Here is a 20,164-nt window from a genome sequence, read left to right as displayed (position 1 = left end):
CAAAGAGAGGGTGTCTTTGCACCAGTATAGCCCCGCTCAAATTGCCAACAAGCAGTTTGTATCTTTCAGTGAGGGTTAGTCGCTCAGACACTAGCCATTTTGTAAACAGTAGCCCAGGCTATCCCAGTTGGTTTGGTATCTATTCAATGCTATTTAATTTATAACTCTCTAAGTTGCTGTTAATATCACTCCACTATTTAAAACCTAACAATGAATGTTTTTACAACATGAACTGGAAATCTGTATACTCCTAAAATGAAATGTAGAATGTTGCCCTCCTCTCAGCTTGTGTGTAGTGTGACATTGAGCAGCACTCCAGCCGATTAGCAAGAAGGACCTGAGAGCCAAGGAGTGGGGATAGGCAGTCACTGGTGTTGGGTCATTTTTTGAAAGTAGACTTGGGATGGCCATATCACTGTGAGCCACGTACTTTAAAATGTGAAATATCAGTCCACTTGTCAGCACACACAGTGTATGCCAAATTTTATATTGAAACTGTATTAATAATAACTCTTTCTTCACCTCTCTGCAGGTGATAGAGGCAGCCAAAGCCATTCTGGATAGTGGAGAGCAGCTTCCTGTAACACTGATTGGAAAACTACTGAAATTTCAGCTGCTTTGCGTCAAACAGAAGGACCTGCAGAGAAGAGCAGCTGAAAATAAGGTATTCTTGTGTGCTGTAGGGAAGTCGTTCCACCCAACTTTATGAAGGCAATTCCATTTCCTCCAGATCACATAGTCAAGTGTTGCCCAAGAAAATTCAACTTCTGTCCCTCCTACTATTAGAAAATATTATCCAATAAATGCATTTATAACTGAGGAGAAGCTAGAAACAAACAAAATAGAATATTCTTTTTTATTAAGTCTTTAAAATAGCTAACCCTTTAAATATTCATTCCTGAGTACTGAGATGCAGAAGGTGGGACAGGAGAAAGAAAAACAGAAAGGGAGCAAAGTTAATACAGAAGTCCTTGTAAGAGGAATGAGAAGGAAATAACTGTTTAGTAATTATAAAGAAGTTAGGAATTATAGGTGAAGACATCGGAAGAAACAAATGGGATACAAACGCAGGACAGCTAGGTGCTGCAGTTTATGTAAAAGGTTAAAGAATAAGCAAATGAGACTACAGAATGTAAGGAAATATTAAACTGGGAAAAAAATAGTAGCAAAGGACTCTGAAGGTGTTGAAGACATCTAGAGCTCTTTGGTCAAAACCTGACAAGTTCAGTGTCTACTGTGTTCGGGACTTAATTCTAGGAAATGACCCAGATGCAATAAATAAGGCAGTGTTTTGTGAACATTCTAGAACTGACAATTATATAATCTGACTCTATGTGTTCATTGGGTTAGGAACCCAAAGCAGTAGCACAAAAAGATGGGGTTTACAAAAGTCTGAAGTGGAAAAAATTTGAAATGAGATATAGAAAACTGGTTGGAATCCATGAAGCCACTAGATAGCTTGGAGACATGTCTGAATGGTTTAAAAGGAGCACATCTGAGGGTGCTTAGCACCAGACTGAGAAGGAAGAGAGCAAAAGAAGGCAGAATCTCTGATTTCTAATCTGAACTAGAAGACAATATCTACAGCCAGAAAGGATGCTTCTTCTACGGTATCCAGCAAAACAACTGAGTATTGTAAATCATACCAATTACACAGAGTGCGGAGAGCTTTTCTTGCTGCTTGCACTCCCTTTAACATGACACAATGAGAGGGCAAAAAAAAAATGAAAAATCGAATGTACCTTTTAAAAAATTCATTTAATCTAATCTGGGGCCACAAACACTAAATTGCTTAGTTCTAATCATATGATTTTAACTGCAATTGTTTTACCTTATATTACAGATACATACTGTCCACCTTAGCTATATTATAATATAGTTTTTGTCTGGGAATTATCTAATGATTCATTAATGTCCTGTGTGAAATTAATTTAGTGCTCTCAGTCCCAGTTCATAGTGGATAGATGTTCACATCAAAGAAAAGACAAACAGAGTTGGCACCAATTGATTCCATAGTTGGCAGTTTCAGTAGAGAAGCTAAGGACTGAACCAGCCTTAGAGTCTGAACTTTTTCATCAGCCACAGTTCCTTCCTGGTCCACAGGGAAGCTTGCCCTGCTGCTGCAAGTATTGTACCTGGTCTGAAGCTTAAAGCATCAGAGATTATTAGTTTCCAGTGTTGTGTCAATCCACCTTTCACCAGCACCAATTTCACTCATTTTTAAAAATCACAGTTATTTTCTCATATATACCCTATTCTTTTAGCATGAGATCTTGGCACTGCTATTTAATAGGAATATAATAAACTGAAGAGCGTGAGGAGGGGAAAAGGGTGGAGTCAAGACAGCTGCACCAAAACAAAATCCTGAAGGGTCAGAGGGAAAAATATTCAAACAAATATATTCAAACGGTAAGGTTTTACTACAGTCAACTATTTGTTCTGTACATGCTTAGACTAATATGTGAGATTAGTTCGTTAATTTTACCAGGCAGCAGAAGAGCGAGAGAAGGAGAAAGAAAAAGACAAAGGGAAAGCTAAACCTCCTGGCAAGAAGGAAAAGCCGCCCAGTGCCAAGTCTGCAGGAAAAGGAGGGAAGGGAAAGAAAGCTGAAGCAGTACAAACAGCAACTGCTATTAAAAAGGACACCACACTAAAGCGACGGGGAGAAGAGGAGGAAGATGACAAATATTTGGGTATGTAAGGCATGCAGATACACTGCTGATCAACTCACCCAAAGAGCATTTAAAAGTCTTGAAACCTACCTGCTGATTCAAGACTGATGTATTCCCTTTAGAAAGATTGAAACTCATTATTAATCAAGAAAGAAAATAGTTACATTTATCACCATATCCATGAGGCAATCTTCTTGTGTTATAAAATATCAAAAGCTGTACAAGTTAATAATGTGCTAACCAGTTCTGAGAAAAATCATATTCCTAAACCATAGTGGACATGGCTAAAAACATCCACTAAAGGAAGCCAAAAATGTTGAGGAATTTACAAAGCTCTGCACCACTAGACTGGTGGCATACTTAGCGTGGAGCCAGGGTTTGTAACTACAGAGCAAGTTTAATCTCCCATCTTCCAACTCCAGCAGACCAGCTGTTATGTGTCTCACGCTCTCACAGAGCTCTTCACAGCGAGGCTTAAAGCATATAGGGTATGTCTACATTGCAATGTAAGCCCAGTCTCAGACTCAGGCTTGAGTCAGAATCTCCCTTCTGCACATACATTCATCTCTCGGGCTCAGATCCAGGGTCCTAGGACCCCGTGAGGGTGGACACCTCAAGCCCCAGTCAAGCTGGGACACAAAGTTAAAGCCCTATTGCTTTGCAGTATAGACACAGCCGGTCCGGATTTGGGTCCTGGGAATCTGCCAGATTTCTTTGTCCTTTCCCTCCCAAGAATCACCAATTGACTCAAAGTCCTGGTCTACACTAGCGGGGGAGATCAATCTAAGTTATGCAACTTCAGCTACGTGAATAACATAGTTGAAGTTGACATACTTAGACCTACTCACAGTGGTATCTTCACTGCGGTGATTTGACTGCTGCCGCTCCCCCATCAACTCTGCCTGCCTCTGCCTCTCGTGGTACAGGAGTCGACAGGAGAGCGCTCGGGGGTCGATTTATCACGTCTAGACTATATGCGATAAATCGACCCCTACTGGATCGATCGCTGTCTGCTGATCCAGTGGGTAGTATAGACATACCCCAAGAAAACAGAAGCAACTTTCCTTGTTCTAGTACAGCAGTTTGATCAATCGGCATTTAACCCTTCCATTTTATTCTGACCTCTGAGCTGAAAATACACCTTCAGAGAACCTAACACTCTTAATTTGCAATGCACGCTGACCAAAAGTCCTTTGCAAAGAGTCCTGCTTCACGGTCAGGGGAGCACAGCCAGATTTTGGTTAATCTGTGGTTGAGACCAGCTAAGCAGTGGATTCTAGTAAGAGTACCAGGAATGACCATGCATACCAGTAAATAGCAAAGAACCTGGCAGCACTGGAAATGTATTGGACTGGTGACCAGTGCAGGAAGCAAATTAAGCAGTTCAAGACCAATTTCTGGAAAACCAGGAACCAGAACTGCACCTCAGGCAGCTCACTGACATCATATCTGTTTATGACATTGACCGGGTGCTGGGTACTGCACTAAGTACGGGGCCGAGAGCGGTGCAGTATGATCTGGTCAGCTGGGATCGTGACCTGGTGGACTCAGAATCCAGTATGGGAGCTGAGGGGAACCAGCAGCAGGCTTTGAATGAGGCCAGTGGAAGAGTTTCCATAATGAACTTACGGTTGAAGTTCTGGACTGAGCCAACAAGCCGGTGAAATACCAACATACCTTCATGGACCATGTAGCAGGCTGACTGGAGGGCTGGACAGCCTAGAGGTTAGAGTGTGTGGCTCCCGGCCCCCTGCTTGGTTGCGGGGCCTCAGCCTTTAAGGCCAGGGGTGGGAGGTAGGGGGACACAGGCCCTCCCTCTCCACCAGGTCCTAGCCCAGGGCCCTGTATTTGTCAATCCCTGAACAGGGGCACCCCTCCCAGCAAGGACCTTACATTTGCTGTCCTTGGCTACTTCCTACCAGTCTGTTCAGTCTGGGACATGGCCTCTCTAATCCTCTTAGTTTGGTGTCCTGATTCCTGTAGGATCTTTCTCGTGGGTCTTGAATGTCGCCTCGTTATGGTCGCAGGCTCCTTTGAGTAGACCAACAAAAGTTGGGGAGGCCAAGCCCCGCAATGTCCCACTCAACATTTCTGATGCACCAAAGGTACCTGACAGAGCTATGGTGGAGCAGGCGAAGGAGGAAACAAACATGGCAGACTCAGACCGGCTGATGCTGCTCATGACACTTGATATAACTGCTGATTTCCCCTACGTAGACCAGTACTTCTGGAGCAGGGCCACAAGCACAGACTGGTTGGACCACATCACGTTGCAGACCTGGACTGACTAGCAGAGGGTCCAGAACTTTCACATGAAGAAAGCAACATTTCTAGAGCTCTGGTACTGAATGCTGAACTTGTAGCAAAGGTGGCCACCCATCTCTGATCTGTAGCACCTAGCTTGGCACTTGTTAACATGTATAGATTGTTGTCTGTCCACATGTGAAATTGAGCACCACACAAATAGTCTCTCAATTTCTCTGCGGCAGTCCATAGAAAGGCAAAGAATTCCAACTTGTGTATGTGGTAGTGAATTTCACTGTCAGAAAGGCCTTGGCTGGCAAAGGCCACAGATCTCCAGTGGCCTTTAACTTGTTTATAGCACTCCCTCTCTCACCTTCCTAACTAATTTCTGTATGGTGAATGAAAGGCTGGCTTTGGTCAGCAAAGACTAGGGCTAGGGCATGAGTTAGGTAGTTAATTATTTCCTGAAGGGATTTTTCATATCTTTTGCTGCACATCAGTTTCCAAAAGGTCATAGTGTGTTTGTTCAGGAGGCCTTGGGTACTTTACTTTAACTTTTACCTTAGATATCCTTTTGCTGGACTGATATCCTTTAGTGAGATAATTTGGTAGCTTTGCAATGATAGCGTATTTTTTCACAATCTGCAGTAGTAGCCTCTAACTCCTATGAAAGGCTTAAGCTTTTTGTAATAATGTGGGGTTGCCCATGTAGTGAGTACAGATACTATTTGATCAGGATCCATACTTACTTCATCTTGGTATACAATGTGACCCATATATTTGTCTGCTGTTCTGCAGAATTGACATTTATCAACTGATACCTTTGGTTAATTGGCTTCCAACCAGTTTAGCACTTTTAGAAGCCTTTCTTCTTATTCCCCCAGAGTTCTTGCAAAAACATTCAGGCCATCTGTCACATTGTGGGGTGCAATCCAGACCAGTGAGGGGTTGTCACTGTCTTCCCTGCAATTGTAAGTGCCTTACAATGCTTTGCTATTGTAGCTCCCAACCTGGGCCACTCATAAACAGTCTACCAGTATGCAAGTCACACCCTGAGGTGTCTGTGCATAGCTGCAGCCCTGGTCCAGCAACTCTGACCCCAGTAGCCCGTCAGCAATACACCAGCCACACTTTGGTTTCCAGCAGCCTTAATTACGACCTTCAGGGTGACCCCAATGTACTTCCAGTCCTGAATTTCCCCCCAAATGAATGTTCTGCATGGTCCAGCCCTCTCCTGGACAGGTCAAATATTAAAAGCCCATTGCCCCTGTTAGTATTCAACAGTTTGCTACTTTAACTGGAGTTACCAAACAGTTCAGTGTAAACACAACACTGGATTAGTTTAGTTAAACAAATTTATTTTATTTTTAATCTATAATGAGAGATTTTAAGTGACTACAACTATAAGGCATTAAAGTCAGAAATGGCTTCAAGATAAATAAAGATAAAATGTTTTCTAATAGCTAGAACTTAAAAAGTTAGACTTGTTTCAAGGTAAAATACCAGTTACCAGCAACAAGGCTGACCAGATTCTCAACTAAGGCTGTCCCCCAAAGTTAGCTGAAAAAGAGAGCGACTTTGGGGTCTTCTTGCTCTTCACTGTTATAGTCATAGAATCATAGAATCATAGAATATCAGGGTTGGAAGGGACCCCAGAAGGTCATCTAGTCCAACCCCCTGCTCAAAGCAGGACCAATTCCCAGTTAAATCATCCCAGCCAGGGCTTTGTCAAGCCTGACCTTAAAAACCTCTAAGGAAGGAGATTCTACCACCTCCCTAGGTAACGCATTCCAGTGTTTCACCACCCTCTTAGTGAAAAAGTTTTTCCTAATATCCAATCTAAACCTCCCCCACTGCAACTTGAGACCATTACTCCTCGTTCTGTCATCTGCTACCATTGAGAACAGCCTAGAGCCATCCTCTTTGGAACCCCCTTTCAGGTAGTTGAAAGCAGCTATCAAATCCCCCCTCATTCTTCTCTTCTGCAGGCTAAACAATCCCAGCTCCCTCAGCCTCTCCTCATAACTCATGTGTTCCAGTCCCCTAATCATTTTTGTTGCCCTTCGCTGGACTCTCTCCAATTTATCCACATCCTTCTTGAAGTGTGGGGCCCAAAACTGGACACAGTACTCCAGATGAGGCCTCACCAATGTCGAATAGAGGGGAATGATCACGTCCCTCGATCTGCTCGCTATGCCCCTACTTATACATCCCAAAATGCCATTGGCCTTCTTGGCAACAAGGGCACACTACTGACTCATATCCAGCTTCTCGTCCACTGTCACCCCTAGGTCCTTTTCCGCAGAACTGCTGCCTAGCCATTCGGTCCCTAGTCTGTAGCTGTGCATTGGGTTCTTCCGTCCTAAGTGCAGGACCCTGCACTTATCCTTATTGAACCTCATCAGATTTCTTTTGGCCCAATCCTCCAATTTGTCTAGGTCTTTCTGTATCCTATCCCTCCCCTCCAGCATATCTACCACTCCTCCCAGTTTAGTATCATCCGCAAATTTGCTGAGAGTGCAAGCCACACCATCCTCCAGATCATTTATGAAGATATTGAACAAAACCAGCCCCAAGACCGACCCTTGGGGTACTCCACTTGATACCGGCTGCCAACTAGATATGGAGCCATTGATCACTACCCGTTGAGCCCGACAATCTAGCCAGCTTTCTACCCACCTTGTAGTGCATTCATCCAGCCCATACTTCCTTAACTTGCTGACAAGAATACTGTGGGAGACCGTGTCAAAAGCTTTGCTAAAGTCAAGAAACAATACATCCACTGCTTTCCCTTCATCCACAGAACCAGTAATCTCATCATAAAAGGCGATTAGATTAGTCAGGCATGACCTTCCCTTGGTGAATCCATGCTGGCTGTTCCTGATCACTTTCCTCTCATGCAAGTGCTTCAGGATTGATTCTTTGAGGACCTGCTCCATGATTTTTCCAGGGACTGAGGTGAGGCTGACTGGCCTGTAGTTCCCAGGATCCTCCTTCTTCCCTTTTTTAAAGATTGGCACTACATTAGCCTTTTTCCAGTCATCCGGGACTTCCCCGGTTCGCCACGAGTTTTCAAAGATAATGGCCAATGGCTCTGCAATCACAGCCGCCAACTCCTTCAGCACTCTCGGATGCAACTCGTCCGGCCCCATGGACTTGTGCACGTCCAGCCTTTCTAAATAGTCCCTAACCACCTCTATCTCCACAGAGGGCTGGCCATCTCTTCCCAGTCATCCTTTGAAGTAAATTCTTCAGAGGATTATCCCTCAAAGCAAAGTTTATTCAAACAGTAAAGAAGGTGACATGGAGTGTGGTGAAGGTGGCTCCTGTGTATGCCGATTTGCCTTGTCTCCTGTCATTCTCCTTCTTACTGTCTCAAGGACTCTGTTTACTACTTTTATGTAAATTGAGGTAAATTGACATGTTTAGGATAGACCTGTTTAACAACTTTGCCTAGTCAGAGCTGTGTGGGTTTGAACATGTGCTAACATCAACATATAGGGGGAATTCATAACTTTAGATATGATGATGCTATATACATTTCACCATGATATTGTTGACCAAGTTATTAGTTTTCAAATGTAACCTCTCAGGCATATTTTGTACAAGCAAAGCTCATGTCTTTCATAAATTCCTCTATTAGACTTTGAAACATGGCAGACACTCCAGATATTCCCTTGGGCATGAGTTCAAACTGATAGAAACTGAAAGAGCAGATGAATGGTGTCTTTTTGTTCCAGCAGGATCTGGTAATATTCACTGCAAAAATCCACCACTGAGAACCCTAGCAAACAGACCAAAGTATCTTGTACTTGAGGAATGATGTAGTGATCTATCACCGTGCATCTTTTGAGCACTTGGTTGTCTCTCTCTATTTATCCTTATGTTCCCATTCAACTTCTGTGCTCCCACTATAAAAGAGATATATGGGCTGCACGATTCTGCAGTAATGCTATTTGCAAGCAGTTCCTGAAGATGGTGTTGCAGGTCCTCCATCTTGGAGAGAGCAATCTTCCTAGAACAGGGGTGGCCAACCTGTGGCTCTGGAGCCACTTGTGGCTCTTCAGAAGTTAAGATGCGGCTCCTTGTATAGGCACCGACTCCGGGGCTGGAGCTACAGGTGCCAATTTTCCAGTGTGCCAGGGGATGCTCACTGCTCAACCCCTGGATCTGCTACAGGCCCTACCCCCACTCCACCCCTTCCAGCCCCCTCCCCATAGCCTGCCGTGCCCTCGCTCCTCCATCCCCCCACCACCTCCTGCATGCCACGAAACAGCTGATTGGGGAGGGAGGGAGAGGTGCTGATCGGCGGGGCTGCTGGTGGGTGGGAGGCTTTGATGGGGGGGCTGCTGACGTATTACTGTGGCTCTTTGGCAATGTACATTGGTAAATTCTGGCTCCTTCTCAGGTGTAGGTTGGCCACCCTGTCCTAGAACATGCTCTGAAAGGACATGAGTCTTATAGTGTGATGACATGGTCTTCTGCCTACATGCATCCCATGACCCATTTGTATAGCAAGAACACCCTGGATCTTTTACAAAATTTCTTCCTCAGACTCTTGCAGGGTCTACTGGTGGAGTCTGGATTCACATGTGGGGTGGGGGGGTGGGGAGGGAAGATCTCTGGCTCAGGGTGTTTAGGTATTGCTCTTCAACTCATCTGCAGGAGTTGGGGAGTACCTCAAAAAGTCAAGAGTTGTTCCCTATGAGAACAGACACATCAGACACCAGAACCTATCACTGCTGCTGTGTCCACTTCTTGTCTTTTCCTGACAACTTCCTCTGAAAATTCCAGGACCGCTACGATGTTCCCTTGGTAAGGGTATTCATCCATGCTAAGGCCACACAGGTCTAGTCCAATCAGTGGCTTTACTGTCAATTCCTGAGCATCTTTTGGTAGAAAAAACTGAAATAGGCCCTTGGGATCCAGTATCAAGTAAGTTATACATTCCGTCCTTTACAGTAACCTCTGCTTGAGCTTCTATTAGTCATGGTGGTATTTAGGCTTGGAGAATCTTTCCATGGGAGCCTTTAAGTCAGAGGTTCCCAAACTGTAGGTCGTGACCCCAGTATGGGGCCAGGCCATCAGCAGATGGGGTTGCAGCAATCTCTAGTGTACAAAGGACACCATTTTGCTCTGCACAGTATGACTTCCATGCAGTGCATGTGAGGCCATGCTGCATAGAGGATGCCATTTTGCTCTACAAAATTGCATCCTCTGCACAGCATGACCTTGCATGCACCATACATATGAGGTCATGCTGTGTGGAGGATACCACTTTGTAGAGCAAAATGGCCTATTCCATACGATATGACCTCACACATACAGTGTGTGCAAGGTCACACTGTGGGATGACCTCCTGAGGTCCCTTCCAACCCTGTGATTCTATGAATCTAAGAGTGCCATTTTCTCTTCAAAATGGCATCCTCCATGCTGTCTGGGGTCCCGGGAGAAAATAGTTTATTCAAATGAGGTTGTGCCAGCAAAAAGTTTGGGAACCCCTGCTTTAAGTTCTGAGAGCCTGAGTGTCTCCCTTCTGAAGCCCCTTGCCAGTTTCTCAATTCCCCCCAACTCATCCTCAGCATCTGGTACATTAAGGTGGGATTCTCTTCATTCTGATACTTGATAGCAATATGTACATCCTGGCCACAACCGTAGCAGAAAAATTGTCCTCTCCTCTTTTGCTCTTACAGGAAAGTGACTCTAAATGCTGTTGTCTTATTAACCACTGCCTCTGGCTCCTTGTGCCCTGAAGTCTTGAATGAGTTGAGAATGGAATGAGGTCCCTGTTTGCAAGTACTGAATCTGTGTATTAAACAAATACATTTTTATTAAGAGGGAAAGGAACACAGCATTAATTTGGGAAAATAATGCAACCATCTGTTTATACAAATAATAAGTAAAACATGCACCTGCACAGTATCTTTGGCAGTAGTCCTTTGTTTTCCCACTTTCTGATGTGAATGTCAGATGTCCCTTTCCCATATCACTTGCCCTACTTCCCTTTCTGTGCACCCCACTCAGTTTGTTGGCAGTGTTTAGTGATGTCCAAGAGTTTGGTCCCTCTCCACCATTCCAGTGGGAAATGCTGCTTGGTTTCCATGAAGGGAAACCCTGTCACTGCCTCTAGTCTCAATGCTGACTCTGCATCACCTCTCACATGGCATATAGGACCATTGACTAGAGCGCTTGCCACCAAGGACTTGCTTCTCACTACAAAGTAGCTGCTCCCTCTCTGTCTGGCTTAAATCCAAGTTCCATTCTCTGGCAATGCCAGAGAGATATTTTTGGTTAGGGTGACTTCATTTTTCTGTTGCATAGCAATGATTATATTTCATTAACCCACACCCAAAATGTAATAGAATTTTAATCAGAACAACCAAAATGTTCATACTGGGAGGGTGGATAACATGCAAATAAGGTCTACTCAGTCTCTCTTCCTCCAGTTTAAATGGCAGCAGAGAGCACTTTCATAAAGCTTCAGAAAAAGAAAAGGAGTACTTGTGGCACCTTAGAGACTAACAAATTTATTTGAGCATAAGCTTGAGCTGTAGCTCATGAAAGCTTATGCTCAAATAAATTGGTTAGTCTCTAAGGTGCCACAAGTACTCCTTTTCTTTTTGCGAATACAGACTAACACGGCTGCTACTCTGAAACCTGTCATAAAGCTTCAGAGTTAGTGCAGACTTACATTAATAAATAGCCTTTTGTCATACACTGCACAGTAGCTCTAAAGTGCTGTAAGAAGTATGTGCAACCAGTAAGAGTCAACTAGTACGGAGTTATATTTGCTATTCAATATTGTAAAGTGCAGTAATACACATTAAGGTGCAGAGGGAGGGTTTGATCCTGCAAGTTGCTGAGCGCTCTAGTCCAATCCAGCAAAGCGTTTAAGTATGTAATAGTCCCAATCACATCGTGTATTTAAGTGCTTTACTAGACTGGACCAGAGTGCTCAGCACTGTGCAGAATTGAGCCCTTTATGAGACAAGGCTCACTGTATACTGCACTTTGTTTCCTGCAACATATAGTAGAACCTCAGAGTTACAAACACCAGAGTTACGAACTGACCAGTCAACCACACACCTCATTTGGAACCAGAAGTATGCAATCAGGCAGCAGCAGAGACCCCAAAAAAAGCAAATATAGTATAGTACTGTGTTAAAAGTAAACTACTAAAAAAAAAGGGAAAGCAGCATTTTTCTTCTGCATAATAAAGTTTCAAAGCTGTATTAAGTCAATATTCAGTTGTAAACTTTTGAAAGAATGACCATAACTTTTGTTCAGAGTTACGAATAACCTCCATTCCCCAGATGTTTGGAACTGAAATTCTGATGTACTGTTTTCCAGTTTTGCTAGTGAATCAGGATGGTGTCTAGAAAGCTCTGCCTCATTCAGTACATATATTCACTTCATTTCCCCCTGAGCAGTAAACTGTGCTATGCATGCCTTCATTCATTTAGAACACTTGGAGATTATTAAAAAGCATTTTAGCTGTGTAAAAACACACTCCTGCACATGTTCAAACTATAATTGACAAACCAAACGAACTTGGGCAAATCAAAAATCCATTTTTCACCAGAACACTGAAAAGTGCCTATCCTCCCACAGGACTCATCCTGCCACATTTCAGCTTCTTACCCTTATGCACTTTGGTGCTAAATCAAAGTCAAAGACTTTTTATGATGTGGAAATGTTCCTTTTCCATTTCCCTCACTCTCAAAACCAGCTCAAGTATTTTTGTACATACTTTCCTAAAAAATTCACTGTTGGACAGTAACTGTTTCATGTACCATATGCTGGGTAAGAACATGATAGCACTCCATATTTCTGAAACTAAACTGGCTCTCTATTAAAAGAACTATTTACAGAGATGCTGCATCTGTAGCACTCTTGCCATGTGGAGACATACTGGCTTCCTGGTGCCTCCTCCAAATTCTTCGCTTCTGCAAGCTGTGCTCTTCCCTACAAATTCCATGCCGGTTGCTACAGAAACCACTTGGAAAATTTCAGTCTAAAATATGAAAGTTCAGAAAATTGTGTGCATCAGAACAAAAGGGTTACAATAGAAATGTTTGTGCAACCTTAAATATGGCTGTTGCTATGCAATTGAGCTACAATATACTTTAATATAGCAGTTGAAATGATCTATTCTACTTTCCTTTTGTAATGTGACTGGTGATTTCGATATTTTGAACAGATGATGAACCAGATGATGCCCAATATTACTTCATAGTTTGGGGTTTCCACAACCCTCAGTTACTGCCTGTGCTCTCTGAGCTTGGGGTCAATATCTCAAATGTGATTAAGATTTCTTCTGAAAATTACGAACCATTGCAGACATACTTGGGAGCAGCTAAACTGCAAGAAGAATCATTACTTACACCTGAAGGTAAGCTAGTGATAGGACAAATATCCTTTATAAAATCCTAACTATTCTATTTTAAAAATTGTATTTAAATTCTTATCCATGCTTAGCATTGTGTTATCTGAGTGCCTGTGCTCTCTTTTTGAAATGTTTTAAATATCTAGGCCTACAGGAGAAAATGAGCTGAATATTTGTATGCTACCACTTAGGAGTCAGCCAGTTAGCTTCTTTCATGCTTGTCACTAGTGCTGGTACTTGCTTTGCCTTGTAATCCCCAGGAGATGTACTATGGTATCACAACTATTAGAGATGGAAAATTTTCTTGTCCAATATTTACAGAAAAGATTCAACAATATTTTTCTCCTCTTAATATTCTTCCTCACTCCCTTCTTTTCCCAGTTTTCTAGATCTTACATTGAAGAATAATTAACTCGTGGCATCTAGCCCACCTATCACTTTGGAAAAATTGGTATAGTATTAGTATAAATGAAACTTATAGGTCAAAAATTTAAATGAAAGGACTACAGATCTTGAGTAAATTGTCTGCGAAGCCTCTTAAAACATTTATCAGTTACAGGAACTGAAGATGCATCTCAAGCTCTTTAAGACTGAGGGAGTCATAGAATGATAGAATATTAGGGTTGGAAGAGACCTCAGGAGGTCATCTAGTCCAACCCCCTGCTCAAAGCAGGACCAACCCCAACTAAATCATCCCAGCCAGGGCTTTGTCAAGCGGGGCCTTACCCCCACTGCACTGTATCATACTCAACATATAAACATCTGTACCATACACTCAGACATAATTTTCCAATTCACATTCGTTTGATAACAACCCTTGAGCAACATCAGTAGATGGAAGTGCCTTAGTTGAGGAAGGATAGTCCAGGGTTATCTTCATAACTGCCACAGAATCCGTGTGTGGCCTTGGGAAAGTTACATAGGCCAAACGTTTCAGAACAGTCCACTGCCATGTTTTTGGGGTCATCACTGGAGTTATACCAGGGATAAATTTAGCCCCAGGCCTGATTTTTAGAGGTGCTGAGCATCCAGAACTCCACATGAAATCAAGGCATTTGCAGTTGCAGATTCTCAGCAACTCCAACAATCAGGCCATGATCCCAGAGTGAGTTTGCAGGGCTGGCATTTAGCAAACACATTTTTTCCTCATTATCTGGGTACATCTGTAATTTGATCATTACAATACAGTAAACATGGAAACCTGCACTGACATTTCTACAATCACATTTCACTGATGAAATGCACTTTAATCTCTCTTTGTCTTAGTTTCAACATCTATAAAATGGGGATAATAATACTTACCTACCTCACATTTAAAGAAAAGTTACTAGTTTAGGCCCAAGGCATTTCGATAAGTATAACCTTAGATTTTGGATTTTGGGCATTTATTTGTTGTTTCTTCAAGTGCAACATCCTACGAAGTTTTTCCCTCCTTAAATTTTTGTTGTGTATTTACAACCTTAAGTTGGGCTTGACCTCGGATATTTTTCTGGGAATTTGCTTAAGAATGGGAATTGTTTGAACAACACTTAGGGTAGAGTAGACCAACCTGCAATTCATGTTTCCTTCTCAATATTCCAGAAATATGTCTCATACTCACTATTCCCATGTAAAAGGGAGATATTTGGATACAAATATGCTATAATTTATCTAATAATGATGCATTTATAGTTGTAGAAGCTGAAAAAATGAAGAAAGCTAAAGCTATCAACGACTTGGAAACATTCTGGAAATACTTGGAGCCAATTCTGAACAGTGGGAAACATGGATCACCTCTCTTTGATGTTGCCAGACTTCATCACATAGTAAAGGAAAATACTTTTCCCCCAGACTGGACTAATAGTGACATGATGGTTAGTAGTTTCTTCTTTCACAATGAGCTGCCCATTTAGTTTTTATAGCATTTAACACCAGTTTAAGTACATTGGGAATTTGAGCTGTGTGTGTCTGTAAAACTTTGAACCAGACTAATTGGTTTACAGAGCATACAAACTATGCCTATGGAGATTATAATCGCCTTTAATGAAAGCCATTTATTTTCCATGCCTTATAAATTTGCTGGGTGTATCTATAGGGCTTCTATGTTCTTTGAACAAATGTGTTAGAGAGTGAGTTTCTAAACCATGGGCCATGGCTGTAGAGTTTGTAATCTCTTTGAAGTATAATACTAAACAAATTCATAGCTTCCACACACTCCTCATTAGAGGTTCAAACATTGGTATTGAATAAATTCAAAATTATAGTACCAGCCCTTTAACAATAGATCTGTGTCCTAGATCTCATTGAGGGCAAATGAAAATAAAGGAATAATAAAACAAATGTGGAATTTCTGGGCAAGCCATTGTTGAGATATGATGTTCTAATGTACATCCCACATTGCCTCTGGGGGGTTAGCCCCAAAGCATGCTTCAAATGCAGTATACAATGATGGCCACTGACCCTCTTTCTTAGAATCATAGAATATTAGGGTTGGAAGAGACCTATGCGGTCATCTAGTCCAATCCCCTGCTCAAAGCAGGACCAACACCAAATACATCATCCCCGCCAGGGCTTTGTCAAGCCAGGCCTTAAAATCCTCTAAAGATGGAGATTTCACCACCTCCCTAGGTAACCCATTCCAGTGCTTCACCACCCTCCTAGTGAAATAGTGTTTCCTAATATCCAACCTAGACCTCCCCCATTGCAATTTGAGACCATTGCTTCTTGTTCTGTCATCTGCCACCACTGAGAACAGCCTAGTTCCATCCTCTTTGGAACCCCCCTTCAGATAGTTGAAGGCTGCTATCAAATCCCCCCTCACTCTTCTCTCCTGCAGACTAAATAACCTTAGTTCCCTCAGCCTCTCCTCGTAAATCGTGTGCCGCAGCCATCTAATCATTTTTGTTGCCCTCCGCTGGACTCTCTCCAATTTGTCCACATCCCTTCTGTAGCGGGGGGACCAAAACTGGATGCAGTACTCCAGGTGTGGCCTCTCCAGTGCTGAAGAGAGGGAAATAATCACTTCCCTTGATCTGCTGGCAATGCTCCTACTCATACAGCCTAATATGCCGTTGGCCTTCTTGGCAACAAGGGCACACTGATGACTCATGTCCAGCTTCTCATCCACTGTAATCCCCAGGTCCTTTTCTGCAGAACTGCTGCTTAGCCAGTCGGTCCCCAGCCTGTAGCGGTGCATGGGATTCTTCCATCCAAAGTACAGGACTCTGTACTTGTCCTTGTTGAACCTCATCAGATTAGTCTTAAAGACTAATCACCCAGTAGAAACCAACCAGCATTTCTTTCATCTGCAGAGGCGTCCCAGCTCAGAACTCTTCCCCCAAGTTTCTTGTCTTTATTTTTGTGCAGATTGAATTCTCTTTTTCTGTTCTTCTTTTCTTCTGTTCTCCTTTCCATCCGTATCTTCAGCTCTTCCTCCCATGTGAGCTTTTTTTCTTCTCTTCCATTTCCTCTCAGAGCATCATTGGCTTTGTTCAACAAGGTCACTCAATCTGGTACCACATAGAAGATCTCCCTCCCCACAGTACTGCTTCAAATACAGCAGAATTCAGCATAGCTGCAGTGCAAACAAAGGAAGGACAGCCCTCTGCTAAAAAGTAGTTTTGTACCCCACTCCTTTTTAGTGAGGATTAGTGTGACCAGGGAGTAGCAGAGAAAGCCCAAGCAGTTGCTAGGTGTTCCTACTCCAGATCTTTACCATAGCAAGGGATCCAGTGTCTCCCTGTTCACATTAGATGAGGGGGGGAAATCCTAAACTACCATAACACATTCCATAATTTCTTCCAGTTTATTTGTGGTTTAGAGTAATAGGGTTAGGGGACAGACTATTTCCTTCCAACACTTATATTAGAGGATTAAATTTTGCATATAAACAGTCAGTGAGCGAGCAGGTATTCTCAAACCTGAAGGGATCAGATTGCATGTGGCTAATTCCACAGTGGCTTCTAAGGCATGCCTTGGAAATGCCTCATTTGTGGAAACATGTAGAACTGCAACTTGAAGTTCAGTCCACGTGGCATTACTTTTGTCACCTGACCTTGAGATTCAATGTCCATTTTGGGAGAGCAGTTCTTTGGTCATTCAGTTAAAATCCTCTCATTCCCATCTCTTTTATGGGTCTGTTGCTTATGAATATCCCAACAGTAAATATCTTTACTGTCAGAGACCAATATAGACTCTAAAGAAGTGTGGGGGGGGGGGTTTGTAGGGCTTTAAAGAAATACATATACATAAAGACATACACCGAAGGACATAGGATCATATCATAGTATACAGTGAATGGATGCAATAAGTCTATTTCAGTGGATTTCCTCTGGAAAGTCTTTACTGAGGTTAAATACAGCTCTGAACTGCCTCCAGGACATGCATGGGGAGGACTCAAATGAAGGACTGCCAGACATGTTATCTGAAAGAAGAGAGACTGACGTATAATACAAGTAAATTACCTTTAGTCAGGTTTGCATATTTTGAAAATGTGCCTTGCCACAAATATCAGACTTTCCCAAAACACCCTCCTGTGCCCAAAAAGTACAGGTGGGAAGTTTTAGATGGAAAACAGGGTGTGGGCTTTTTTTACAAAGTATGCGTGTGCTGGGAGGAGAGATGGTGGGGAATTGAATTAGAAACTCTCATCTTATCCTAGCTATTTGTCTTGTTGAACATTGGCAGTTCATGTTGCTTGTACTGTCTGTAGAATTTCTCATTTTGTTTATAATGCTTGCAAGTTCAAAACATTCCAACAAGCCTAAATTAAAATGTTCCAGTGTCCTAGTAACCACTGATGAATAATGAAACAAACATGAGGAGGTTTCTAGATCAACCATTTTTGACAGATGTTTTGGGTTGGAAAAAAGAAAAGAAGTTCAGACTTTTTAAAAAATAAAAACACTAACTTTTCAAAGTCCTATTATTCAAAAATGACTTGCCTTACTAATCTTGAAGTATCCTGTCATAAAGACAAATAATATCAAAAGTGATTGGTGATTTTGGGTGTCTAACTTGAGACACTTTAAAGAACTTTAAGTTTCAGAACGTGTGTGCTTAGCACTGATGTAAAACCAGGTTCAAGATGTCTCAAGTTTGGGAACTTAAAACAGCCTTGTAAAATCATTATAATAATTACTATAATTATTTTTTATTTTTTTTAATTTGTGACCCAAAAATTTTTGACTGGCTCATCTTACATACAAAATGGGTGCACCAAACTGGTCAGAGCAAAGAAAACTGAATGTATTCATTCTCCCCAGTATGGGAAAAAGAACCAAAATCAACAAAACACATCAGAGGTTACCATAAATAACTTTATAAGGCTCTCAGCCAAAGATAACATTAGACTAACTTGCCAGCTGTGAGCCAGAGCTTCTCTGACTAGCCCCCTTTCTCCTCAAGTTTCATTTTTTTTTTTAATCCTGTCTCCTATGTTTCTGGTTCCTATTTGCTAACTTGTTGCACCCATGACTCCAGCAGGGTTTAGCTAATCTGACTGTTCCAGTCATCAGTAGCCCATCAGCCACTCAGATTAGCTTTTTACATACACCCAGAGTGTGCATTTGGTTTTCTGGAAGGGAAAGAAAGATCTATCTTTCACACTATATTCATATAGCATACACTCATATTAATACCATTCAGAACAGGGAAACCCAGTACAGGAAAGATAGATGAATCTCAAATGGTTAAAGTCACTTAACTTTATACACCGTCTCTTGACAGACAAAACTATCAAAATTTCATCCAAGAAAAAGAGACCATTTTTGTTTTGCCCAAGAAAAAATTAAATGAAGAGTCAGTTTTAAAAATCTGTTGTATCATTTTTGTGAAGCCTAGCATAAACAGAAGAATATGGCCAAGCCAGCTAATGCCAAGTGAAGCTTGAGTTGGCCTCAGATTGGAATTGGTTATCTGGCCCCAGGTGATGTCAGTCTCATGGTGATGGCAAATCCCGTCTCAGTTGTTTTACTCTTTCCACTGTATCATTCAGTGTTTAGTAAAATCCACAGCAAAACACATCAGAAGCTTTCACCCTCCAACTTACAGCTTCATTCAAATGTACTTTTGGCCTTTATGTGGTCTAGTGGCATCATATTGCTTCCACCTGTGGAATCAGAGTTCAGGTCTTGAGGTCTTCTCCCGCCCCCGCCCACCCCCCCGGGACAGCAAACAGTAGGAGTACTGTGGAATGACATTGAATTCTGTAAGGAGGCTTGTTCTGCCTTCCTTGGGTGGAGGGAGTGTGGTCACTTGTAGCAATCTACAGCTGCATGCAGTTACAGCTGCACCAATTAAAACCTGCACATTTGATATGAGGGAGAGAATACAGTGCCTTCTATTACAGAAAAAGAACATTGGCCTAAATCTAAAAAAATCTAAATTTCCTCCTTAGGTGCCTTGATTCACCTTTAGGCTTCACTGACATTCTCACAACTCAGCTGCTGCCTAAGTCCCCTAAGTGACTAAATTTCTGCCAGTAGGCATGCGTAAAGCCACCTAAGTCCTGACACTTCCCCAGAGCTAATGAGCTTCTCAGAGCCCTGAAGCAGGATTGTCAAAATAGGCGTTCCCACTATCTGTCTCACCTGAGGTTCAATCCCATGGACATCCTCAGAGCATACCTACAGGATGGGGCATGGCACACAGTGGATGGCTACATATGTGAACATGCATCCAGAATACCCAATAGCCCAATGGTTAGGGCACTCACCTGGGATGTGGGCAACCCAGTTTCAAATGCCTGCTCTAATGAATATTCATTATTTCTAATACTGCAATGCCTAGACTACCTAATGCTAAGCACTGTACAAACAGAACGAAAATGGAACAGCTCAGACAGGAAAGATTGAAAAAGGGACTTACAAAGAATAGCATATAA

The 20,164-nt window shown here is 42.4% G+C and overlaps 1 protein-coding gene across 8 annotated transcripts in view; it reads left to right on the top strand.

The window, feature by feature from the left end:
• The window catches only part of SPAG17 (sperm associated antigen 17), a 307,771-nt gene that overhangs the window by 90,678 nt on the left and 196,929 nt on the right, over positions 1-20,164 (top strand). For all 8 annotated transcript variants that reach the window (XM_073310318.1, XM_073310310.1, XM_073310300.1 and 5 more), the window contains exons 4-7: positions 533-664; positions 2,489-2,693; positions 13,117-13,308; positions 14,974-15,155. In XM_073310318.1, coding sequence (XP_073166419.1) covers positions 533-664; positions 2,489-2,693; positions 13,117-13,308; positions 14,974-15,155 — 711 coding nt within the window. The remainder of the gene's footprint in view (positions 1-532; positions 665-2,488; positions 2,694-13,116; positions 13,309-14,973; positions 15,156-20,164) is intronic.

Source organism: Lepidochelys kempii, chromosome 1, assembly GCF_965140265.1.
Source record: "Lepidochelys kempii isolate rLepKem1 chromosome 1, rLepKem1.hap2, whole genome shotgun sequence".
NCBI lineage: Eukaryota > Metazoa > Chordata > Testudines > Cheloniidae > Lepidochelys > Lepidochelys kempii.
This window is presented reverse-complemented; position numbering and strand designations above follow the sequence as displayed.